The 27880-nt window shown below is 34.4% G+C and overlaps 1 protein-coding gene across 9 annotated transcripts in view; it reads right to left on the bottom strand.

The window, feature by feature from the left end:
- Positions 1-27880, bottom strand: part of LOC116336818 (hemicentin-1) — a 57855-nt gene that overhangs the window by 17352 nt on the left and 12623 nt on the right. For all 9 annotated transcript variants that reach the window (XR_004200742.1, XR_004200743.1, XR_004200744.1 and 6 more), the window contains exons 3-18: positions 9948-10116; positions 9638-9792; positions 9342-9509; positions 7748-7915; positions 7431-7507; positions 5608-5700; positions 5186-5345; positions 4957-5068; positions 4710-4813; positions 4571-4645; positions 2627-3562; positions 2116-2367; positions 1923-2005; positions 1658-1835; positions 1341-1352; positions 968-1108 (exon numbers count right to left, since the gene is read on the bottom strand). Coding sequence is in view for 5 of the 9 variants with exons in the window: in XM_031760964.1 (XP_031616824.1) it covers positions 968-1108; positions 1341-1352; positions 1658-1835; positions 1923-2005; positions 2116-2367; positions 2627-3562; positions 4571-4645; positions 4710-4813; positions 4957-5068; positions 5186-5345; positions 5608-5700; positions 7431-7507; positions 7748-7915; positions 9342-9509; positions 9638-9792; positions 9948-10116 (2883 nt within the window). In the remaining 4 variants the exon portion in view is untranslated. The remainder of the gene's footprint in view (positions 1-967; positions 1109-1340; positions 1353-1657; positions 1836-1922; positions 2006-2115; positions 2368-2626; positions 3563-4570; positions 4646-4709; positions 4814-4956; positions 5069-5185; positions 5346-5607; positions 5701-7430; positions 7508-7747; positions 7916-9341; positions 9510-9637; positions 9793-9947; positions 10117-27880) is intronic.

The raw sequence follows: 27880 nt of genomic DNA, 5'->3' as shown, positions 1-27880 counted from the left end.
GATGCAGGGAAGAATATTGCTGACGCTGGCAAATCAACCAATTCGACCAATAAATGTTCAACGTCAATATCACCATAAAAAATAATTTACCATATATGTCGCATTTCGTCGACGGTTATTTGGCCGAAATATAATAATGTATTTGAGTTAAACTTTGACTTGAACGACAGACAATGTGACTGGAGTGCTCGAGCATCCCATCACTACCACCATCCATTCTGTGTGGTTCTGGGTAAATTTTAATTGAATTTTCGTTAAGATGAACTGAATTGAATTTGCTAAAATGTCAACCGACATCGAAATTCATACCATCTTTAATTTCAATTGGGCACGTCGTAAAATCCAAACGAAAATGTTGCACATCACAAAACTTTGTTGTGCCAATTTAAAAGATTTGTAATCAAATTGTGTCAATAATTATTTCGATTTATTGAATTTAAAGCTGAGTCCAGTAATTGCGATGAAGTTTTGTTAAACTCAAAATTGATAAAAGAGAATGCAAGACAGATGATGTGGTAGAGAGTTTCGACAATTTGGAAACATTCAACATGGAAATTGTCATGGCATAACTAAAGAAACGAGCATACCGAATTAAATAAATGTTCATATAATTATAATGTATCGAATTGATGTATGATAAATGTCGAAATAACCAATATGCAGAACTGAACTTTAAAAAAAGACGAAAATAAAATATATGAATATAATATGATATAACATCGAACCTTTTTATATGTGATATAAACAAGCAAAATTGAGAGACAGAGAGTATGAAATGAAAAATTCAATTCAACATTTTCTATGTAGACGTTGTAATAAAGCGTTTAAGTGTTAAAAAATTGAAAAACATAGTAGTAGCACAATGAGCAAAAATGAGGCGTAACAGAGAGAAAGAGAACGAAATCCTCAACGTACTTCAATCGTTTTGAAGTACACTATTACTAGTATCGAAATGCATATTACTTACATTTGTCACGTTGTCGTCGCTTACGGCATATACAAATGATGATACAGCAGATGATGATAACCATGAGCAGAAGGGCAGTCACGGCTGCTATGATTATTATCATCGGATTTGTATTCCAGTGTTGCCACCAGTGATATTGTCCTGTTCAAATGATGTTCACCAATAACAAAAAAAAAATATAGATATATTTAGATTTGATTAAAATGATGTTCATTCTGTTCGTTTATTTTTATTTCAACAGCAATAGCAGTAGTAGTGGTAAGAGTAGAAACACTAATGGTTCATTGGGAATAGACACAGGAAGATATAGAAATTTAGATATTGAGAGAATTGCAGTTATATTGAAATTCATTTTTAGCTGTTTTGTACTTACGTTTTGGCCAAACTGTTGTTAGTGATGTGCACATGTTTTGGGATTTATTTGGATGTGTTTGTGTCGGTGTGTGCATTTATTCGGAGATAAGTTTTCGTGTTCATGTCGAATTACAGTTATTTTGTGTTTGTGTTAGCGAGTGAGAAAGAGACAGAGTCAAGTGTAGAGTATGTATTTGAATGCAAAGCCACCACCAAAGTTATTTATGGTAAATATAATGGTGTTTGTGAGATTTTAAAATATAAAACATTTGGTAAATGAAAATGGTATCGAATTTCAAATGGTATAACATATACATGTGACTTTTTGGCTCTTACCGGTAATTTCAATATTGCACATTGTTCCAATGCCGACCGAATTGTTGGCAATGCATCGATATGTACGGCCTTTGTCATCGTTTATGGTTAAAAGGCTCACTGTATCCGAATCATCTGTACTTGACTCTGGCATTATTTCGGTCTCGTTTTCCATTTTCACCGTCCACTCGAAACTCATCTACATATATTATATGTACGCATATTTATTGCATTTTAAATTGAACAAAATCTCACAACTTTCACAACCAAAAAAGCAGCACATTACCTTTGCTGGATTTCCATTTGCCGTACACACTAACGTGTCCTCATCATTTATTTCACGTCTTGTTATCGTACAGTCGGGTTTGTCTGTGAATTCGAAAGCAATCGTGTGATGTAAATTTTTCATCAAACATACAGCATAGAAATAAACTTTCAAGTTTCGAAAAATATGGAATTTCCTTTCCAAAAACACTTACACAAAATATTGATCTCGATAGAAGCGCTTTGAGTGCCATGCTTGTTTCGCGATACGCACTCGTAAATTCCAGCATCTTCACGGGTCATTGGCTTGTGGATTTGCAAAAGCGACCCATCAATTACCGTTCCATTGCGAATCCATTGATATTGAAGCGGCGGATAAGCATTGCCAGCGCATGTGATTCGAGGCGGTGAATTACCTTCAATCACATCAACCGTTACGTTTGATACAGTTGTATTTTCAGGTGGATCTACAATTTTCAACAAGCCGATCCAACGAAACCAACGAAAAAATAGATATATAGATAAATGAAAAGTTAAAATTTTTGCTTCGGCAATATTTTCTCGTCTAACTTGAAACTTAAAATGGGAAAATATCAAAGAGATATATTTTCGAAAAAACATACATACTTTCTCTTATAACAGAGAAATTGGATTTTTTTTCAAACATTTAGAATAAAACGAACAAAAAATGAAGAAAAAAAATGAAAAAAAGATACAATCACATACATTCAACATGAAAAACAGTTGAGCTCCGTACGCCCGGTCCTTCGCTATTCGCTGATGAAACACATGAATAGTTGGCATTGTCTTGATGAATGTCCAGTTGTTGTTTTGGCCACGCCGATATATTAAAATGTAATGTTGATAGTACACTTTCAAAGTCGCCAATTGCCTTATCGGCCGGTAAGAAAGTATCAGTGATCACATAGCGTTCATCGTATTTTTCGATGCCAATGCCATTTTTGTACCATGTTATCGTGCACAATGGAACGCATTCAACGCGACACGACAGCGAAATATTTTGCGTTGAAAATAGAGCGGCTGTTCGTGGTTGTAGTGCTTTTATAAATGCTGGCGGTGCTAACACATCCAATGCAATGGTAGCACTTTGACCAATACCACCTTTATTATATGCATAGCATGTGAAATTTGTACGCGATTCTAATCCAAGATTTTCTAATGTTATCATTGCTGTGTCATATTGTAAAACACTTCCGCTGCGCAACCATTTGTATTGGGTGGCATTTGGATTGCCACCATCTTCAACCGAACAAAATAGTGTAACGGATTTTTTCTTACTTGTCACCAATGGATAATGTAGCAATGTCGCCTTTCCCGGTTCATAATATACGATTAATTCTCTGTCAACGCTCCGATTACCACCACCGGCTGTATTCTGGCCTTCGCACGAATAATTGCCGAGAAAATGACGACCAACATTTTCCAACAATAAGATGTCCGGATCAACGCCACACAATGCATCATCACTACCTCCGTTGCATTCGGGTAGTTCTTTAAGAATTCCACCATCCAAATACCATGTAACTCGCGACAGTGTGGCCGGATTGCCGGAGATTATGCGACATATTAGCGTCACATTGACGGCATCATGTTCGATGATTGGTGTGTCTGGCTCCATCAACAGCTCAACTACTGGTGGATCTATTTCCCACACACAGTTCACAAAACCACAAACAAACGTACACGAAAAAATACAGACGAAAAAAAATAGACAAACAAACAGAAAAAAAACATTTAATTTTTTTGTATTAGTTTCAAAATAGTTGCTTAACTTTTTCTCTCGCCAATCGAACTAGTTCAATATTTCTAGTAGTCAAATACGGTGAGTTAGAGATGAAAAATAAAATATGACATAAATTATAATGATAGAGCGAGAGAGAGAGAGAGAAAGAAAGAGTGTTGAATGAAAGCATAAAAAGCGATCCATTCATTTCGCTTTTGTGCTGTGAAAGCAAATTAAATGTATTTCGGTAAAATATACGTCCTTTGAAAATATACGGACGTGTGTGTGTATTCAACAGCAGTAAAGGCGGCAGCAGTGATTCTAGCAGACACTCGCTGTGAACAAAATATCACTGAATTTTAGATTGCAATGCAGAAAAATGAATATTTAACCATTTTTTGGACAGTTTTCCCACCCCACACACTTTTTATCCGAATATTTTCGTTCTCTTTGTTCTGGCTTCGTTTTCAATCTGCATTTGTTGGCAAACGATTCACGGGTGAATAACAAGAAGAAGAAAAAAATTCCGCACACATTTTCGATAGTGCATAAGTGAATTTGGTCCCGAATGATTGCGAACAAGCGAACGAGTAACACTGACAGTGGTCAAGCGATTTCGACACGATTATTAGATAGACAGCGGAAAAAAATGGTGCGCACATGCATACACAAGCACATTTTCACCCAATCAATGATTATATTGTGCATCGTATTCGAAGTCACAAAATTTATAACATAAATGTTAGTTTTGAACCCGTTCGTGTCATTTTCTTTATGCTGCCTGAATTGGCTATTTGGCCTCGGCTTTTCAATTCATATTTTAAACACAACACTTGTTTCTTTCTCTCTCTCTCGCGTTCTCTCTCGCTTTGTATTTTCAATTGAAATTGCGAGGGATGAGTATTCATGCATTTTTTGGCACTTACAGTGAACATCCAAACTAATAGAATTGTCCGATACACCGATACCATATTCATTCTGCAATTCACATGTGTAGTTACCTAAAAAATAAAAAAAGAATGAAGGGCCAGAGAAAATTATTTGTTGAGAAGAATGTGTAGTTACCCAGATCGGTACGCAACACTTGTTGTATTTTCAAACCAATGCTTTCCACATTACCACCACCCATACGGTGCCCGTCTACAACTAACGGTACGCCATTTCGTTTCCTGTAAAAATGTATTAACGTCAAAATTATTCTTATTATTACCATTCTTTTGTTGGACAAAGTGATCCCCAATATTTTGGGGCTAATGGCAGAAAGGCCCTAACCTCCACTGTAAAATCGAAGAATGATTTTTTTAAAACTTACCAAGTAACCCGTTTCAATGACGACGGATTCGAATCATACCGACAATCCAAATAAATGTCACCATTTTCAGTTACCAGCAAATTTGATGGCGAAACGGTTACGACTGGTGGATCTGCCAAAAGAAAGAAAAAATTATATTCAAATTTTATGCGCATTTTTGAGCAGCTCTCATTTTTCTCATGCAAAATGAGCACTATAAAACAAAGACTTTTTTGTCGTTCACACTTACACATAACCGTAAGATATAAAAAATTGCTCAGCGGTTTTTCTAATTCATTTTGCATGACAATATTGTCTGCTTCACATCGGAAGTTCACACCATTTTCGTATCGCGTCGCTGTAAACGAGAGTTGACTATACGTTGTGAATGTAGTGTCACTGATCTCTTCCTATAATTTGGATTCCAACGGCCATCCAATACAAATTTCATACAAAAAAAAAGACATTAACTATTTAAATCGAGATATTTGTGGTGTAATTGCAGTAATCACTTGTAATTCATAATTTACTAATCGATGAAAAAATTGACGAGAATTGATTTGATTTTTGTTTTTTTGGTGGCAAAATCTGATTAATTTGGACTTCATTTACATCGGGGTGATTGAGTTTATTTAATTGCTTAATTTATTATTTAAATGAAGTGATACGTACCGATTTCTCATTGATGGTGTGTGGCCCATCCAACCGTAGCGGTGTAGTGTTGTTATACCACGTTACATTTGCCGCCGGTCGAGCACCAAACACCTGTTGATTATTACATATAATATATTTGAAGAATCCTTTTCATTCACTTTACGATCATATTTAGTAATACTAAATCACACACTTTGAGTGCAAAGGTTTTTCATTTTTATAGAATAGTTCTTATTTTCTATATCTCTATTTTTCTTCTTGTTTCATGAAATGTTTGCGCGAAACATGTTCTACAAGCAGAAGTTTGAGATGCGTTCGAATGATTGAATCTATCTTAATGCTTTTTTTATGTATTTCAGTATACAAATTGAACACATAAATAATACATCATGATGTATGACAGAATTGAAAACTGTTGTTCAACTAAACATTTCTTTTTCTTCGTTCGCTTCTTTTTTTTCTATTCCATTGTGATCGCTTTTTTCCGCATCAGCTGGGTACTCGAGCAATTTCTCTATTTTCCTCTCAGAAAATATATTTGGCGACGTAAACCGTCTGAACCACAGCACTAAACTTTTATGCACAATGGAAAATTAAATAAATGCAACTTTATTGTTTATCGCTACCGCTCACACACACAGAACGCATAACTGTTCAGCATTTTCCATGGAATACGAGACTTCGTTCCAAGTGCCTATGGTCAACATTCAATTTAGTGGTGTTTATCAACATCTCGAAACTACTATTCCTTACTCAAACAAACATACACACACACTCAAAATCTTTCTTTCAGAAAGCTGGCTAAAAGAAAACTTTCAAAGTTTTTTTTTATATTTCCTAACTATTTGAGTGTGTTTGATTCAACAAACACATTCAGGCCATTGAAATAGAGACAAAAACAAGTGCCCTTTAATGGATACAACTTGGAAAAAAATATGTTTTTTTTTTCTTGCTTCACTTTCTTTCGGTAAATCTGTTGATAGTGATTTAAGTGGTGTACACAAATTTAGTTTAGATGCTCCGATTTTATTTATCCCATCAAGTACACCAAAGAAAGGGTTAAAAAAAACTTTTAAGTAGGATCAACAGTATCAAGGTACAGGTAACGATGAAAATTGGCTTCTTAAATTCAATGGATTGAAAATGGACTGTAAAATGACACAAAAAAAATTGATTTTGCAAAAACAAAAAGATTTTGTGCAATAAGACAACAAGTGTAAATGGTTTGTTATAATCGAAAAGAAAGTCTACGAATGAAAACTGAAAATTCATTCGTAATTGATAGTTCCAAATTCCATTTAATATTCGCTTGCATTTATTTTTCTACGTTGAAAACGAATATGTTCACCTGTCATTGGGATGTTGTGGTTTAGTTGGTTTGCCTGTTTCAAATTCATGGTATCCCAAAATCATGAATGCTCTTTTTTTTCTTCAAAAACACATACATAAGTTTTATGTGCGATATTTGAAAAAGTGAAAGAAAAACGAATGTATGAAAATGTGCAAAAACCATCAGTTTGAACTTTACAGGATTCGATAATGGCATGCATAGACAATGAGCAGGTGAGAGAAGAATTGTAATAAAAAGGAAGAGAGAAAGTAGCAAAGAAAGGTGTTTCGCACGTACGAAACGTAATTATTTCATCAAGTTCTACAAAAGCATAATGTAAAACTTAACGGGATAAGTTCTGGTTCGAGTTCGTCGGTTATGTCGACTTTTTTTAAAGATGCTAGTGCTTGCGTGGAAATTGGAAAGTTAGTCGTTGAGTGTTTGTGTCTGTGTTTCCTAAGACAAAACGGTGCAAAAAATAGAAAATAACTTGAATTCAAAAGCGCATTACCTTACACAACAGCGATACGGTGCTTCCTTGAACAGTATGCGTTCGAACGCCACTCACTTCCACCTTCCTCGGTCGTACTGTAATACACAGTTGCCATTTATAAATCATTCATTTTCATTTACGAAAATATGTTTTTCAATAAACGCAAATGGGTGAAATGGCAAAATAAAATGAATAATTGGCTAATTTGTTTGGAGATTTTTCAATTAAAGCAAGAAATGATAAACAAAAATTTAATATTGTGTAGATAAATTATACTTCGACGAAGAAAAATGATGGACATATTTTTTTTGTGAAGTTATCTATGTTGAGGTTACCTTGTAAATCGACTTTTAATTGATATCGTTTGATTGTTTGAAGTGCTTCGGATTCGATGCGACACTCGAATGTAGCTGCCATTTCCTTCCTCGTCAATATCATCGATAACATCGCTTTTTCCGTGAATAAACCATTTGCGTCAGGACCTTCGCTGGTCGATATCGATTCTGAATGGAACAAGAGAGAATGAAAAATATAATATTAAACATGAACTCTGACAAATGTTCGATAAATTGATAGATTTTTTGCATTTTCAATATTATTATTAGTTTAATTTTTTCGATCGTTGAAAGTGTGTAGTTTTTAATTAAATGTGAAATCGACATGCTTCCAGCTTTTTCGTTCAATAATTGGATTCAGCTTTTAGGAATGTTGAAAATGAAAGAAACATTTTTTACAGAGAATAAGAGAAGCTCGACAGATGCAGTAAATGTCATCATCCATGACATTTCCATATGTCAATCGGATTTTTTTCTTTGAATTCGTTTGATTTTTTGCTGCGAATGCTGTATTGCAGCGAATGAATGAGAAATCGTTCACACATAAAATGCATACGCAGAAAAAAAAGAAGTTGAACGAGTTTTGATTGTCCAATAATTCGACATTTTTGTATCAATACTTTGAAGTAACTCTTGCCGACTCCCAAGTATGTAATGAATATAATTCAATTGAACATTCACAGTTATAAAAATACAATCGTTCGAAGTGAATGTCTAATGATAACACTAAAACTTTGAATAGAAATCGTGCTCGCGTGAACTATTGCACATGGCGTTGATTCTCCCAATAATATGCGATTTGTTGTCACTCGTTTCCCTACTTTCCACCATATCCCATACCCACCAAGACACATTGTCATTCAGAGCATACAATGACATACGTTCACTATTGAATGGCGATAATAGATTAACACTGAACATCAAATGGATGTGGAAATCGTATTTGCCAGTGTATTGCGTTCATTCGAATGCGCGCGTGTGTGCGTGTGTTTGCATTGAAGGCAATGAGTAGTGAAAATCGGTACACTGTCGCTCATTTAGCAATGAATATGGCATATAGTACATGTATATATGGTTGTAGAAAATTGACCATTGTTATGTAGAGAATTGAATGTGATTCGATAAACGGCCAATTGCCATATATTCATTTTATACTTACAAATTGGAAATTCCGTCAAACTCAACTCGGATATTTGCATTGGAGAAGTAAAAAAGGACAAATCGAAGAGACGGTGTAAAAGATTATATAGAGTGTGAGTGTATGTGGGTGAGGTGGTTGACCCTTTTCATACCAAAGCGTCAATCATCCGCTACTAACTAACTACACAAATTCAATTGAATCACATTCTCATTTGTCGACTCCATTCAATTGTATTGATACAATTTATTTATTCCCTTTCTCCCCAATGTCCTGTATCCTTTCAATCCATTATATTCGTCTTCGTTTTTCTTCCTTTTTTCGCAACATATATAGGATTTCTGACGGAATCAGTGCATTTTTCGTTGAATATATTTTTGTTTCGTTTTTCTTGATTGATTTTACGTGCCCAGCAAAAAACTGAATTTTTGAGTGAAAATAAACCATTAAACTCACCTGGTAACCGTTTTCCATGGAGATACCATCCAACATTTGGCCGTGGTCGTCCCATTCGGGCTTCACAATAGCTTACAAATCGTTCATTTTCAATCAATGGCCCTACAACAGTTTCGTTCTGCAGGATTTGTCCCGTCTCATCCTGCATTTGCATTGTAGACGGTTCAACTATGACATAGTTTTTGTATATCAAACAAAAGAGAGTGGAAAAGAATTAAAAAAAAAACAGTTCAAAAAATGGCTTCGACGTATTAACGCGTTCATCGAATTCGATTCCCATAAATCCCATTACTCACCCAATACGTTCAGCTTGATTATGTATAAGCCTTTGCTTTCGCACGAATCCAATGGATCCGAATAAGTAACAACGCATTTATACGTATCCTCATCATGCACTTGCACCGACTTAATATATAGTTTTGTGTGCGAACCATCTGGATCAATTGTAATGCTACAAAAAACAACAAAAATCACAAAAGAAACGGAAAAACAAATAATTTGTTGTGAAAATACATGAAGTACATTTCGGCATAAAGTTTGTTATTGATGGTGTTGTTGTTTGGAAAACGATAGTTTAAATATAAAATATATCGGATAAATACTCACCGGCCACGGTACGGGCCGTCAACATTCGGTGTACCACCATCACCGGGCACAAGCGCAACACGGTCGTTGCCGCGAAACCATTTCAACGAATGCAAACTTCCACATGATTGAATATCTATCGGACATTCCAACGGAACTGTGCTACCTCGTGCTATCGATAATGTTTCATCTGAAATAGAGAAGAGGGAGAGAATTAGCAAGCGATCATTGACGAGAAAATCACATAAAATTTGAATAAAATTCATTCGTTCAATTTAAACGAAATCGAATTTAAATTATAAAATGATAGGATGTGATTATTTTTTCAATGTAATTATAATTAAATCATCAAATTTGTATATTTTGCTCATCAAATTTAATCATTTAAATATCAAATTTTCGATTAAATAAACTATAGTTTAAAAAAAAGAAGCAAAACTTTAATTTTTTATTGACGTGCCGTAACCGTATCTATACATTTTTAAATGACCCATTTTTTCAGTTTGTAACACATTTTGAGCTAAAATAGAGTGGCCTTGACTATAATTTAATTGAATCCGTTTCATTTTTTGTTTGTATGTTTTTCGATGCCAATTCTCCGTTTGGCTTGGTAAAGTAACTAATAAAGCGAAAACATGAATGCGTTCATTTTATAGCCGGAAATTAAGTTATTGAGTTCGTTCAACAGTTAAATAAACGACATTAGCCAAAACACACCACGTACCATTGAAGAAATGAGTGAAGACATGGCTATTTCACGCTGTAAAAACCAGACCATATATTGAGCTGACTATTCATTTGAAGTGAGACGATTTGAAGTGAGTGAGAATTGTGTGACAACATAAAAGCTAAATGTAGACATTGAAAATACCAAAATAGAACTCTTCAATGTAACACCTTAAAGAGCCGAATTGTTATTGTCACACAATCGAAATGTCCCGCTTAGCCTGCAATTTTGTCTCATTTCAAATAAATAGTCAGCTCAATATATTGTCTGGTATAAAAACACACAAACATAAAAAGAAAGAATGAATATATTTTGGTTCATCAATTTCTTTAGTCTCTTACGCTCTCATTCTGTGCCATGATTTAAGGGTTAAAATGCACTTGTAAAAGCTATAATTGTCTTTTATCGCGTCGTTTTTTTTTTCTACTTCTTCAGCTATTCAACTGCATTTCTTGATTTACGTCTAACATATTTTCCATATTTAAGTTTATCGCTTTCTTTATAGCACCCAAGCTCTCTTTTTTCCCATCAGCAAGTAGCAACATCATCATTGTTATTATCTCGACAGTCATATATTTCGCATGGAAAGCGGAAATTGAAACGAAAAAAAAAAATAAGAAGAAGAAGAATCCACCGAACCAATTGTGTATTGAATGTGGAGAATCTTTGAACATGATTTCGCTTCCTCGTTCCACGGTTTCACTTCAGTCGAATCGAAGATAATGGGGAGATGCAAAAAAAGAGTTGAAGCATTTTTATATTTGAAATTAAGACAAACGCTCTTAAGCAAGTGCGTTAATGTGTGCCAATTGGAAATAAAAAGCAGAGAGAAGGAAAAAAACATCACATACAATCGATGCAAAAACGACGCGGTAGTAAGAGAGACAGAGAAAAAATTGAGCTAGCTCTGTTGCAACAGTCGACTAATTAAACAGCGAAGACGAAAGTTTTAGCCGATAAAATTGGTGAAGATAGAGAAAAAACGGCAATTCGAAGAGTACTCGGTTAATCGATGATTTTCTGTACAACGACGCAAGAGCGAATGTGTGCCATTCGTTGAAGACAGTTTGCAAACAATGATTCTCTTCACTCTTCTTTTTTTTATCCGCACTCATTTCGGATCACTTAAAATATTGGCATAAAGTAAACCACCATTTTTATTTCCACATTGTATGATAATTTTTGTGTGAGAGAGAATACGCAAGTGAGCGCATTCATGACGGTTCATAATGAGGTCTTGAAAACAAAAATCTCTCACACATAATTAATATTATTGTTGCACGCACCTCTTCGACTGAGTCACACCTGTATTGCATATTACGGGGAAGTCTTTTGTGTTTTCTGTTTCGTTGTTTTTTTTTTCGGCTTTGTTAAACTTTGGATTTTAAGGGGAAAAAAGTTTCAATTGAAAGTGTGGCTTTTATTTTTGATTATGTGTGTCACTTAGCATCTAATATGCATTAAAACTGCTTGGCTTATGGGTTAAATTCAAAAATTTATGCGATCGTGATATAATTTGCATGATTTTACCATATGAAAATAATTTTTCACTCTTTCATTTTCCCTTGAACTAATCTCTGTTTGAATACGCATAGACACACAGACACACACACACAGACACGCTCTCAAGGCGTCAGCTAGATGAATTGATGCTAAATTGCCATTGCATGATTTACGTACTTGATGGCCATTCTTTTTTTTTTTTTTAAACTATCGATATGTGTCAATCTTTAGCATGTTTCGTCAACAAATGTCCGTTTTTTGATGAAGTCTTACTCTTGCACCACTCAACTGTATCAATATAATGTTGGATATTCGATGCGACCGAAGAACGAAATGACGCGCTCACGGACAACGACTATGATCGAATTTCATAAACAAGTGAATCATTTTAAAGTGTCATAAGCGCACTCTCGTTATTTCTGATACAGCTGCTTTAGTTGTTCTCAAGTTTATTTTTATGTTTTTAATTATGTCATTCGACTGAGTATCGAGTATGCACTTTAAGCATCAGTGATTTTCATCGTCGTATTGCGTGTCCGAGTTTGGAATGTCATAAGCAGCGACAAACAGTGAATTCTTCTCTCGTTCAAATAACAAGTGGACACAACCATGACAAATAAAATGTAAATACCACAATTTTGTGAAGAAAACTCACACAAAGCAGAGACACACAGAGAGAGAGAGAGAAATATCCCACGAAAAGTGTGTGCACAAATCAAACGGGATTCACCTTCAGTTCTCTTTCTATAAAATTTTAAGAAGCGACAGAGGAAAATATTTGAAACATATATCATTAAGAGTGTGGTAATTCATCTTTGAGAAACAAGCATGAGAGAGAAAGAGAGAAATGTATTTTGATGAGTGATGACAGCGAGTTGCGTTTCGCGTACTCATCCGTTGATTATATAATCGGCGTCGAGACTTGTAAAGAAATATGGAACCACATCTATTCAAACTATAAACCCATTCGAAGCAATGAATGCAGGCATGTGAAACGACAACAAGAGAAAATGATTGTCAATCTCTCTCTTTCTCATTTTTCTTCTGTATTTTCGGTGCATTACCATTGTATTTATCATAGTTGAACATTATACTTTGTTGTTTGATGTAAGCAAAAGTAAAAGACATTGTGAGTCCAGCAAATAAAAGTACTCATAAACAAGTCACACCGCTGGATTTGATATTCAAATGAAATATGCAATGAAAAATAATAAAAAAAAACATTTTTTTTGTTGTTGACATTAAGTTGACCAGAATTCTTAAGCTAATCTAAGCGAAAAGTTATTGCAGTTTAAATGTCTCTCTCCCTCTCTTGACGGGTGTGTGTGTGAAAGTGTACGTGTGTTTTTTTCTCTCTTTCTCATTCGAAAAATGCATTAAATATACACATCGAGTAAATTCACGGATCGTGAGCACATGGGAAAAATGTGCTTGACTATAATCTCTGAGACTTCACTCGGTGTGAGTGTATGCAAACGCGCATCGACCATTTTTAATGCTTGTACATAAGTCGTTTGTTTTTCATGCCGAAATGGCAATCATTGCTGTTGTTGGCCAAAGCCTCTTGTCTCTTGTACATTTTATTCACAAAATTGTGCACGCGAAATATATATATTTATGTTTATGGTATTTGTTGTGTGTTTTTTTTCCTTTCTGTTTCTGTTTTGTATTTTGCTTTCGTCCATTGTTATAAGAATCCGTCGCTTGACTTTACTATGGTTTCTATGCATGCAATTTCCCCGTGTTTCTTTTTATTACGAAAGAAATGACCCCTAGCTCCGATTTGTTCATGTAAACGCAAAATATTTCATGCACTTGCTGAGCTACCTGCCAATGAATTTGCAAATGACAGCAACGGCAGCAACAAAAAAATAAACACCAAAAGCAGACAGAGACGGTAGAGACTATGTATATTTACTTCTGTCTAGATTTATAGACACTTATGAAAAAGTGAATCTTTTGAATTCATGTTTTGCTTTTTAGTGGGCAATCTTATCTTCTAGTCGAAAATGAGTGGGAAAAAAGTACAGGTAAGTTTTTGGGTCAATTAAAAGAGTCGAAATTTGACAGAAAAATAAAATAAACATGCTATTTCTGCCATTTAATTCCGTCAAAAGTCCATAATTCATAAAATATTACTATTGTGCTGTGGCGGTTCACAGATAATCTTTCATTCGGCCCGAAACGGTTGACCGCGTGTGTGTAATCCACTTCCACGGCAAAGCAATAAAAATAAACAAGAATTTCGATTTATAGAGATAGAACTATTGATTGTGGACAAAGGAGTGTGAGAGAAATAGTGAATATTTGAAAGAATGATAAAGAAAAAGAAGAGTGACCGAGACAAGAATGTAAGACGAAGGAGTACGATAAAAAAATCGAAAATCAACCGAATGTAATGCACTCTTGGGTCTATATAAATGGGTTTCCTTTGGGAACTCACTGGATTCTACTTTATCTGATGTGTTTATGCATTTTAAATGCAAAAATGAGCTCTCAACCGTAAACGGACATTGAAACCATTTGTATGCGCGCCTTTCATAGCGCGTTTTCTCTCTCTCTTTCCCTTCATTTCTTATTAGTTCTCTCACACGTGAAACACACATAGGGACAAAAGGAAAGAGAGAGAAATGGTTTAATGTGAGCGAGAATATAGAAAGTGTGGGAGAAAGAGAACAGCAAGTGCAAGCAAGACTAAGATAACAAAAATAATTACTTCGAAAAAGTTCAAACGAAACAAAAGAGTTTTTTTGGTCAGATAGACCTGAAAGAACCTCATCAAAAACGAACAATCCGAATGGTGCGTTATGCAACGATTCGAAGCGAACAGGTCCATCATGAATGGCGCAAATAGACAGAAAGACCGAATGAGAAATACACCTCACCAAGAAACGAACAAATAGAAAGAAATATTTGAGTTTTGGGTTTTGAAACTGCACCACTAAATAGACGAAGAAAAAGAAAAATCAACTCAAATACAAAGCGATGTTTAGGCGGCCACTCGGGTGTCATCGTAAATTTTACACAAATATATGCTGTTTGTTCCAGGTGTTTGGTGATTTTTGTTTTCACCCGAAACAGCACACCATTCAAATATATTTACATTGAATTCTCTATATTTATCTTATGAGGCCTTTGTGATTTCAATCGTTAGTGTTGGTGCTTTTTTTCTCTTGTTTCTTTGTCGTCGCTGTTGCACCGCCTGGCTGCAGTGGAAGTCGACCAACAACAACAACAAAAAAATAGAGCAACATTCGAAACAATAATTGTGTAGTACCTATGAAAATACATTTAAATACAATAAATTTCTTTTCTTCGGCGCGCCCAACACACAACCAATTTTTCACCGAAAATGTGCCGACATAGAATCCATTTTTGCAATAGAACGAAATATTCGCATAATTTAAAATGTGCATATAATTTGTGCGCTTTCGTTTGTGTGCGCCGCGCGTTTCAACAAACAGCGATACGGTGTTATGTGTATTTGAATTTGAGAGGAAAAAAAAATACGGAGCTTAGCGAATATCGAATGGGAAAAATGCGATTCCAGAAGGGAAAATGAGAAATACTTAAATAAAAACGAAGACTAATACTCCGGCTGCACTGATGCATATACACAAACAGCGCAAGTTATATTCCGTGCAAAGATTTTTCAAAACTGATAAAAGTGATGCACTTCGTATGGCATGTCTCGGGTCAATTCCAATGGATGAAAAATAATTACACAAAGCAGATGGACTACTAATGAAACGCGAAGCAAACATATTTGAAAGAGAATGAAAGACAAGAGAAATATTACATCAGCAGATTCAATCGGAAGTAAAACAATTGAAAGGAGTTCAAAACAACTTATAACTTTAAATCTTTCTATCTTTGTCTTTGGCTTTGAAAGCGATGATAAATGTTCTCATTGACCGACGTTACTTTTAAATTAAAAATTAACTCAATTTTTTTCCTATACTGACTATTCGGGATGAATATAAAACAAATCAGAGAACATTCTGAGCTGATTTCAGCAGTGTTTACGAAATTCAGTTAGCTTATTCAGTGTGATTCAGTGGAATAATCCAAATGATATGTTTCAATCCAATACATTCTTCAATTGATAAACGCTTAGTAAGTAAAAAGAGCACTGACTCTCCGTTTGAAAGGTCAACCATCCATAAAAAATCCATAATAAATCCATGATTTTGATTTATTGAGCTTATTATTCTTTTATTGAAAAAAACAAAAAACAAAAAAAAGAAGAATTATTTCAAATTGGACTGGATAGTTCACAAAATTCATAACAATTTGTAGAAGAATTTTATTAGTTTGTCCTATCCCTTAGAACTTTCGCCTATATACGGACTCAAGGGTGTATGATTGCAACTAAAATAAATGACTCTCATTTAAATTATTGTGAAGTGCCTGATTTATCCAGTATATTGAAAAATGCATAATCCCCATCTCGATTCGTTCGTTTGAATGATTTTAACTACGTGCCATAAAAAATGCAATGCAAACGAAGCCTCCCCCACAAAACGTGCGAAACTTTGTGACATGAATATCAATTTCACATTTATTTAGATAGGCGCAATTTACGGTGCGAAATACCGATACCATTCAATCGATTTTGTAGCCAGCACTCGAATCGCATATAAATATAATCATTGAATCGTCTACAATCGTACTCATGCTCATTTGCATTATGTCTACCATTCTCGAATTTCGATCTCATCCATTGGATGGCTATTGTTCATGCAGTGCATGTTTTATCGCTGAACCATAACAAAAACTATCAGCAATATACTCATTTGTATGGTGTAATTGGTGTTGTTGTTTTTTTATTGCAACAATAGTAATAATAATAATTTTCCAATCGATTGACATAGTTTTAATTTGATATTGACACATGTCACGCACACACAAATTCGTTTTAACATGAAAATCACCACAAAATATTTCACCATTAAAGCTGAAATGCCGAAATTTGAAGTAAACTCGTGCTCATATAAAAATTCCATGTACCCCGCCGCCGCACAGATTTTCTCGTTGAAAGTTGTATGGGGCCGGGCCGCATACAAACAATTTTCATTTCCTCGGCTGAAAAACCATATTCCAATTGTATTGAATGTTTAAAACATTCATTTGATGAAAGGGAGAAAGGGAGAGAATAATCGGCAGGTAATTTATATTAATTTGTCGATGCTTTACGTCTCTTGTTTATCTCGAAATAATTAATCAGTGAATTGGTTACATCTTAGTAATAAATAATGACATATGAGCATACGAAACGCGTAAAAGCGTGCAAATGAATTAATTTCCAAATAACACGAAAATAACACACACACACACACTTTCGCCCCTCTCTCTGTCGATAATATTTTTGACAGAGTAAAAATAACAATGAAGCATAAATATGTTTTTCATCGCAGGTGCGAGTGTGAGAGAAAATTGGTCGCATATTATGCGCTGGTTGGTGTTTAATTAGTTTTTTTCGAACAAAAATTGAGCTGCACCAGAGGCATTCATCTATGAAAAGGTGTCACGGAGAGATACACTTTCTTCCCCACGCACAAAATAAACTGGAGAATTTTTGTGACAAACAACTTTTTCTTCCAATGATCGTGAAATAGACAACATTTTTGTTTTTATTTCTGTGATCATGCTCGACACAAATCACAAACTTTGTTTTATTTGTGATTTTTTTTTGCATTTGTTACCAAAACTTAAAGTCATGTGACGAGAAAAAAAAACCTAACTAGAAAACAGTAAATGAAAACAAAACATAAAAAGTGCATTAAAAAAACGGTACGCTATTTTATAGTTTGCGCATTGAATGGAGCGTTAAATGTTTGTGTGGCGAGAGAAAACTAAATTTCATGCTTTGTCTCCTTCAAAACGACGGCAGCGTATGAAAGGAAAAAGCCATTCAAATCATTATTGGAATGATGCCAATGTCAATCGGCTTTTGTACCGATCTTATTTATCGAAGCCAACTGAACGTATGAACGAGCCAGAGCAAATACACAAAGTAAAAACACGAAAAAAAGACCCTGTTCGATTTCTATCAACCCACTGACCAAAAATGTTTTATGCGTTTTCGATTTTTGTTTCAGTTTTAATGGATGATGCGTTGCAACGTATTAGTTGACACGAACAACACCAGCAAAAAAACCAACTCAACCGAAATGAACAGCAAACACTATAAGTATATTTACGATTTAGTTAGTCACGCGGACGAGCATACACATATTGTGTTTTGTTCGACATCATCATCATCATCATGCATTGAAAAATATTTACTTTTTGCACAAATAACAAGAAACATTGAATATATGATATGAAATGAAGAAAAAAACCGAGAAACAACAACAACCAACAAATAAATTCATCTCGTAAAGTTGAACAGTACAGCTTTGAAGTATAATAATATCTGAACTCGAACAGAATTCGGTCTAAATAATTTTAATGGATATAAGAGCGAGAGGAAGCGGGGAATGCCACAGGAAGATACAAAGGAAAAATAGACTGCTCATGTTTAGTTGAGTTGTAGAGGAGAAATAGAGAGAGAGAGAGAGCGAACGATAGAGTAAGATCGTATTATTTATTGCCAATGTCATAATGTAGCAGTGTTTATCACATAAATTTTTGACATAAAACAGTGAGTTATGTTTGCTTTAAAATATTTTAAACTGATGGTGGAACGCAGTGTTCATGTTGTTGTTGTTACTGTTCCATTGTGTTGCTTTCATATTATATTGTTTTTCAAGGCTGTAGAAAATTCTGAATAAATGAACGCTATATCCGCATACTCATCACTGAACCTATCTCGTTTCCTCCATCATTTCGTATCGACTCAATGTGATCTATTTTAAAGTTATGACCTATCACAACAAATTTCAATGGTTTTGTAAATGGTGCACCTGAGAGAAATTTTCGCATAAAGAATGAGCATGATTGAATCAAATAGATAGAGAAATAGATAAAATGTATGATTTTAACCAAGTACTATTTAATAAAAGACATGAAAATTGAATCAACAACCATAATTGAATTCCATTTTTAAATTGTTGAATAATTTTAAAAATAGAAACGTTCCATAGTTTGTCCATGAATTTGAGGATTTTGAATAATGTTCAATGAAACTATTTTTTGATATTGAATATTGATTTATAAAATATATGGAATGTACTTTGTATCTTCGATTAGAGAAATTGGGAAAAAAGGAAGACGTTCATGAGAATGTGTGCTTATAATATTATGAAAGTTGTTTAAATTGAACGAATGCACTTTGCACAAGGATCAATTCTTCATTATTTCACTCTTCTGGTTCGCTTGAAGAATGAGAAAAAGGCTCTTTGTTTTCGTCCTCGTTATAATAGTCGACCGTTCTGTGTATGGTTGTATGATTGTGTAGTCATTATTTTTAAATAGAAGGAGACTTTTGTTGTATTTACTTTAGTGTATCGTTTTCTTCTCTGACCAATATTATGTAATGGAATATTTTTCATTATGTTCATTGCAACAATTGATATACATTCAATGTACCATATAAAACGATTTGTACACTTGTGAAAATGGCTTTGAAAATTGTGTTGAGTTTGCATCGTGGCTTATTCATCCAAAAAATTTGAGAAAACCGAAACGAAGTAACGAAACAGCGTTGTGAGTCGGAGAGGAACAGGGAACGAAAGAGAATAAAAAACGAGAACGAATGAAAGAAATGCATGAATTGTGGAGTCATACAAGCGCAAACTTAGTTGCAACGATCAATTGTATTGAAAACTTTGAAGTGGGCCAATTCTTTAGCTACTACTGTTTGTGTGTCGCATGCGATATATACTAAATGCATTTATGCTTTAAGATAGACTTTGTTGTGCTTTTTTTCTTCAATTTTGTGAATTTTGTGTGTGTGTATTTGCGTGTGGATGAAACGTTGAGAAAAAGGCACTTTATGTCGATAGCGAGAGTAAGGAGTTGAGCCAAAACGAGCTATAAATATATTTCAGTTATTGTGATTACTATGTATTATATCCCACACATGCACATTCCAAACATACATAACATAGAGCAGTGGCGGTTCGGTTCGGTTCGGTTCGGTGTTTTGGTACTTGGTCACATCATATGGAATAAATGTGTGTATGTGTGGATGTGTGTACTACCAATTTGCAATGTGCGGTGTATATTCTTTTCTACACTTGGCCACGATGCTTTTCGAACCTGTCACACTCAATTCAAAATCGGTCGAATTCAATTTTCGCTCGATTATACAATTTTCATGGTCCGAAATAAATTTGGGTTAATCGAAAATGAATTCACTTCCTTTATTTTCATATTTCGTTCATTCTTTGTCTCTTTTTTTCTTCCTTCGTGCCCGTTTTCGTCCTGTATTTAATACATTGGGATTACTACCGATTTGTATGTCTTGCACGTTATGCATTGCAAATTGCGTGCGCTTGTGCTCGTGCTCATATGTTCGGGCAAAAGAAGAGTGATAGAGCGAGAATAGTACTTCTCTGCGACACAATATATTTTGCGCCGGAGACATATATTCAACATTCTATAAATATATTCAAGTGAGAGTGTGATTAGTATGTCTTGCTCTACTGTATTGCATTCCATCCGCATTAAAATTGAGCTTGATTTCGAGCCTAAACAATAGCACACACACACACACACACATATATGCACGGTGAGCTGCTTAGACGCTCAATTTATATTGTCAATTTATCAACATTTGCAAATGTATCGAATGTCGGGCTGCATGAATTAGCAGGCATAAATGGAAAATGAATTGACAGTCGTCGCCCACACAATAATTGCAATGATGAATATTTGGAAAACTGTATAACATTCCCATTCCCAAACAAATAGTCGACTGATTGAGAGAAAATGGCATTTTCAAGGCTTTAATTTGGATCTGAAGTGTAATTAACAGAATGTGTGTATATATGAGAGAATGGAACACGGACATTGAAAGAGATAAGTTGAAAATGTCAGCACACAGACAAAAAAATGAAAAAAAAGGCTTAAGCCTTGTTGCACATAATCGGAATCGGGCGCATAAATTCATATTTGTTCGAAGCCGAAAATGAGAGCGTAGCTGTTGTAATTTTCCAGCTGGAAATCGATCACTGACAGATCCACTCATTCATTGCTTGAAACTCACAATGGAATGAATGAGGCACATTGTGCTGTTGGACATTGAAGGAATAAATGCACTGCAATAATATTGCTGTGAATGTAAATAGGAAAATGCATGCAATGCATTTATCAAACCAACCAACTTAACCTTTCAATTCAATATTCACATTTTGGATTAAAGATTGCCATGTATTGTGCACATTTGCACATATACAGATTCACTTCAAAAACTCACATGGGACTATATTCCACCTAAGATTGATCCTGTTCAGATGGTTCACGGCTAAATCGATTTCCCAGAGCCTGACTTAATAATTTAAACCACTTGTATGTTTCGTCAATGGGCTTGGGGAGCCAGAAATCTTCAGCTCTTAGCTCTCTTGCTTACATTCATCTTCGAATTGATCATTCTGCTCAATCTCTAGATGAATTGAATTTCATTTTATTGGAGTCAAACAATAGCCTATTTACTATTATCATGTTAGTTTGAAGGATAATAATTTTTCGTCAGTTGTTGTTCAAGTGAAAGCCAGAATAACAAAACGAGCGAGAGAGACGGCATGCCTGGTCTTAGTCACGGTACGTTCATAACACATTCGGTTGATCGGCTTTCAGCCACACATAATCCATAACAGATGATACGCTTTTCAAAATCCCCAAGAGTAATGTAATTTTGATATAGACACACACCAGCAATAACTCTTATTCTCCGTGCACAGCTCTTGATGAAAATAGTGGCGCACAAGAACAAGAGACAAGAAGAATGCAAAAGCTTTCTCTCCAATGAAAACGAACAATGACCACAATGCGTACATAAATAAATCAAATCAACATTTTCAAGTGGAATCATTGTCGAAAAATTTGTTTACAGTTTTTCTTTTTTGTCTTGTATTATTCAGTTTTTGGTTGTTGTCTTGTGTGTTGTACAACGCTATCATTCACTCAACGGACATAAATTTGTTTGCAATAATTTTTTTTGAAGTTGTTTTTTTTGTTCACCGTAAACCATTTTTTTCGTCGTTTCTTCCGTTGCGACTAAATGCTGCAAAAGCAAAAATGTTCATTGGTTTGCCTGTATGTTTTTCAGTTGGATTTTTATTGTTGTTATTTATACGAATTTTACACCATTTGGCCTACTATAAGGTATACATGTATTTGTTGGCCATTTTATTAAGATTATTCACGCAAACTTTATTCATCATTTGGAATCCATTGAGCGATCACGACACAAAATAATAAAAAAAATCTGTCATAGAAACAGGAAATCCAGAACGGAAATAAACGGAACCCAGACGAAAACATATAGAAAATAAACGCGAATGAAATGGCGAACGAAAAAAAATGCGACAAATACTTGCAGATGTGTTAAATGGTTACCATAGTTGGAACGCTTTCTCTCTGTTCTTCTGGCCGTTTTTCATTTGGTATATGGTGTGTGACCTTAGAACTTATATCATAACTGTCACATGTCAGCCCATAAACTCACCCCACCGTGAGTGCCAAAGTGTCACACAACACTTGCGTGATTTATTTCGAAGTGTACGCAAGTTTTCTCGTTTTTCTTTTGTGTTGGATGGCTTTTTTTTATTTTAATTACAAATTTTCACATGCGGTTCTCGTCTCAGGCAACGGCAAATTATACCATTTGGCCCAAAGTTAGACATGAAGTCTGTACAAATCTGAATTTCCACTTGGCTACAAATTTGCACTTTTCACAAACATGCAAAAATATTCTCATTATAATAAATTTGAAGTTTGCAAAATTAGTATTCAATTTTGATTTGTTTAAATTAGAGCAAATGCGATAAGCGCGAGCGATGTAGTAAAATCTTTTGATGGTAAAACTTCACCCATTCAATCAAAACTCGATGGATATGCCGGCAAGGGCTGAACATTAAGTGCTTCCGGTGCACCTAATAACTTCATAAATTAATCATATTTTCATCGTTCTTTTTCAACAACATAATAATTTGCATTAACAAAGCGTTTAAGGGCGTATACTGTACACACACCAAGATATATCGAAAAAGAACGGGACGGAGACAAAGATTTCGTTGGTCATAAATACAATAGCAAATATATCTTCTGGAAATTGCCACTGAAAAATTGAACACGTGGATAAATGCAAAATATATTGGGATATATTATTATACATTTTTTGTGTATCTTTCTGTATACATGAAAGAAGAACGCTATTATGTCCATCGGATCGATTTTTCGTTCTCAATTTTCAACCGCAAATCATGTTGCTGCCATGCAAATTATAATACAATGTTCAATATCGTTTCTTCCTGTTTCAAATGCCCCGAACCCTATTATTTTAATATTTTTTTTTGTGGTTTTTATGCATCGTTTTTTGCAATGTATGTTCAGCTCATAATAATATCGGTTTATTTGTAATTTTTATCACATTTTTCCGGAACAACATGAAACCAATGCATTAAGCATTCATAAAACATTATCTTTTACAATATATTTTTATTTTTTTAACATGGCATCGGGAACAAATCCAATAACAACAACAAAAACACTATACAATGATGACAAAGGAACGTGTAAAGCAGAGAGGGTATGGAAATTGTGCAACATGACATAATTAAAAAAAAACTTTTTTTGGAAGGGAATATTGAGTTGTTAGTGCATGTGTCTATTTGATTGGCAATATCACTTTTGCACATTAATACTTGATTATTCAATTTTATTATATTCTTGCAATTCAAGATTTGGAGATGTCTACTCAGTTTGATTGGCATCTATAATTTGAAATATTCATTGGACTGTTTGTTCTTACCACTACTTGGTTGGATAAAATGAATGAATTAAAAACAGTACTGTGAGAGAGTTTTTAACCAATGAAAAAATATATCTACGAATTGAAAATTTCATATTGTTTACAATTCCTAGCAAAAAAAAATATTACAGTTTCTTTTTTTTAATTTAAAAATTTTGTCGAATTAATATTATTCAGCTCGAATCGAAAGATGTTATTTTCGCAATTTATTCAACAAATGAAAAATCTAAATCTCGGCTTTAAAAACCGCATTATCAGTGGTTAATTTTGAATGGTTAAAAACTGTTAAATTTGCGTGTATTGAGAAGAATGTTTTTCATCAGTAGTATGTGTTCGCACCGTTCGTAATATTTCAAGCAAATGGATTTATTCATGAGAATAAATGAATTTTTAATTGCTACCAATTTGATGAATGGTTTGATGAGTTCGAGAGAGTCAGTTTAAATCAAGATAAGTGTGTTGAGTGCAGTTTTTAAATTCGACAATTCGGCGACAGACCCAACCCCCATTCGCAATATAAAAAAAATGTGATGACTGTGTTCAAATTATATTCGATATGTATCCGCACGTGTGTGTGTGTGTTTCTGTGTATGGCCTAAATGAAAAGGATGAAAAATGAATTTAAATATCAGCAAAAAAAATTATCATCGATAGTTGATGCATAATTTATGTTGTGCCGATGTCGATGCCGAGCGCATTGCGCGCACTACATTATCTGTGGCAGTTTTTTTTTATTCATTCACACACTATCGAACTCACTCTGAATTGATAAATCGAATGAAAAACACAAGCAGCACACAAGTAAACGGTAAAAATTTAAATAATAGCAAAAGAGACAAATGAAAAAGAAAAAAGTCGACACACACACAATAAAATCAATGAAATAAATTCATATTCGATCGATGCGAAATGAAAAAAAAAGGATTAAATGTAGTGCATATAAGTTAAATTGGGTGTGAGTATGATGTGATCAACGAATTCGTTAAAATTTCTCAAGCCAAGCGTTTCATACATTTCCGGTGGTTACGATGACTTTTAACTCAGTAACACTTGCTCCTTTAGACCGTCACCTATTACACTTCTTCAGAATTTCTACACTTTGTATCAGCTGCATTGTATCGTTCTTATTTCATATAAATTGTGACTGGTGCTTGTAAAAGTGAGCAACATACACAACGCTCGAATATCAATACGATTCACTCATTCTATTTTCTTGCTTTCTCTCTCCTTCGCTACCATCTGATCATAACATTGAACAATGTTGCGTTTACGCAACAAACAACGACTGCTCAACTGTTCAATCAACTACTGACTTTGTTTAATATCAACACATTGTTACCGTTTTTGATATTTTTTTACTCACTTTTTTCTTTCGTTTCTATCCATTCATATCGTTCATGGTTTTTTTAGTCCTTATGACAACGAGTATACACTCATACATGGAATACATTTGCCATCCTACATATTTTTATGTTTCGTTCAGTTATCAAGTGTACAGAATGGTACATAAAATGGAATATGTAGAAAAATTTGATTAAAAACCCGTACAACGGACCTCGAACAGTTGAATGGCAACCGACCGAAATGAATTCTATGTATGTGCGTGCATGTGATGCATTTACACGTGAATGAAACAAAACATATGGTGTGTTTTCGTCATCATCATCGTTGCCATCGTCGTCATCGTGATCATGGTTATCGTTGCTTTTAAAATGTGCATATGCATTTACAAAATAAAGCGAGAACGAAAAACAACTACTGCATTTCTCTGTTCAATGAACGAAGAAATGTGTGTACACTATGTTTTTGCTCCATTACTGCGATTCGCATTATTTTTCGTTCTCTCTTTTTTTTGCTTTCCGTCTGCGTTCGAGGATCCTCCATATGTGCAGGGCGCTCCTTTTTTTCTCGTCCAACTCTTAAAACAGATTAACCAAGTGCAGAGCACATTTTTTGCATGTATTTTTGCTCTAATTTTACGACGAGAGCACCAAAATACACATACACATCGTGAGATTAAGATAAATTGTCGCAAATAGCAAGACTTTACACATGATATACATAATTCGTTGGCCATATTAAATATTCATGGGCAATGAAATTTGTCACTCTTCTTTGGAACAAAATGTTAATATGTTATTTTTAATATTTTGATCTTATCCACATTCCTTATGCTCTTGGTCTTTCTTTCTCGTTTTTTCCACCTTTTTTTATTTTCTCATTCGATTTTTGTTTTATTTATGCGGCGTCTGTAGCATACAGTGAAACTTTGCGAACACTTATGCAGAGAATATCATGCAATACACAATTTCTATTGACATTACTGGAGCGTTGCGGTCTGTCTCTCTTCTTTCTTATGTGAGGTCTCGCTTTTCATTTTTCTTCATCTCTTAAACATAAATTGACACACGTATAACAAAAAGAACAGTGAACCCTATTAGTAACAACAAAAGAACTTCAAATGAAATGAAATGATACTCATAAAATCTTTTTCAGGTGACAATTTACATTAGAGTATAATGAAAAAAAAATGCCAATCGACTTTTGTATGCTACAATTTCGGATATTTTATGCTCTAGATATAAATACGTAGTATTGTCTTTACGGGCATGTATTTTGCCGCGCCGCTTTCGACTGTATTACCACTTCGTTAGCATATACATAAATTAAAATGCAAATGCTTTTAACGTAAAATACACATTCACAAATCGAGCGGAACGATTGTGTTTTCTACCCGCTCGATTTATTTCGTTTCTTTTGGTTGTTGGTGTTGTTTTGTTGTTAAACGTAATTTTCAAATTTCGATTTGGTTCAGTATGTGAAAATGTCCGATACCATTGAAACGCCTGAGAAAATGTCCGATGCTAACAACAATAAAAAAAAAACCTGTACTACAAACTTAATCGGCAAATGTCTCCCAAATGCAAGTCATTGCAAAAATGGAGAAAGAGAGAAAGACAGTGTGAGAGTGAATGAAATTCGATACATTCCAATTTAAGGAGATCGATATGCATTTTGTTATTTAATACGTAAATGTTTCACAAGCAAATGAAAAAGAATGCACCTCAAAGTGCATCTCATGCATTCGTATTTATAAATGACATTGACCTCAGACAGAGTCGATTCGGGCGAGAGAGTTGATTTTAAGTAACAAATGCAACATGCCAGATAGATTACACCCTATTCCCATAGATTGTTTTTTTTACTTTCTTCATTTCGTTCGTGTATGTTTTCGTTTATGAGAATTAGGTTGCAGGTTGTTGAATGTACTTGTTCAGCAAATCGACCGAAAATGGATAGAAAATAAATATGAAAATTGGAGGGAAAAAAGTGTATTATTTTAGGGACGAAGTCAATGCAACATATGGCTCAATGTTTCAGTTTGCGCGTTTTTTCCTTTTGTCTTTTTTTGTGCTACAAAATTTATTTGGTTTTGTTTTCGCTTCAATTTCTTTTGGTTGTTTGATTGTAACATGTGTGTGTGTGTGTATGTGTGTGAATGTGTGTTGGGCACATTTTATGGTGACTGGAACATGTCCATTTGTAAAATAGTATTTGCGGGAACGGTATCACCTGTTCTATCATTTACCGTATGCATGTCCCCTTCAGCTCTTAGCCACGTTGCGTTTACGTAATTTTCGGTTTGAATATTAGAAATTTCCGAGTGAATTGTCATTCTTCTAAATGATATTCACATTGAGTCAATTTAAAGAGAAAATAGACATTTCAAAATTTGTATATTGTCGTTGTACCATGTACATATTATTTTGGGGTGCATGTGTGTGTGTGTGTGTGTGTGTGTGT

The sequence above is a fragment of the Contarinia nasturtii genome, unplaced genomic scaffold (assembly GCF_009176525.2).
Source record: "Contarinia nasturtii isolate CC-2019 unplaced genomic scaffold, AAFC_CNas_1.1 Cnas_scaffold_187, whole genome shotgun sequence".
NCBI classification, from domain to species: Eukaryota; Metazoa; Arthropoda; class Insecta; order Diptera; family Cecidomyiidae; genus Contarinia; species Contarinia nasturtii.
This window is presented reverse-complemented; position numbering and strand designations above follow the sequence as displayed.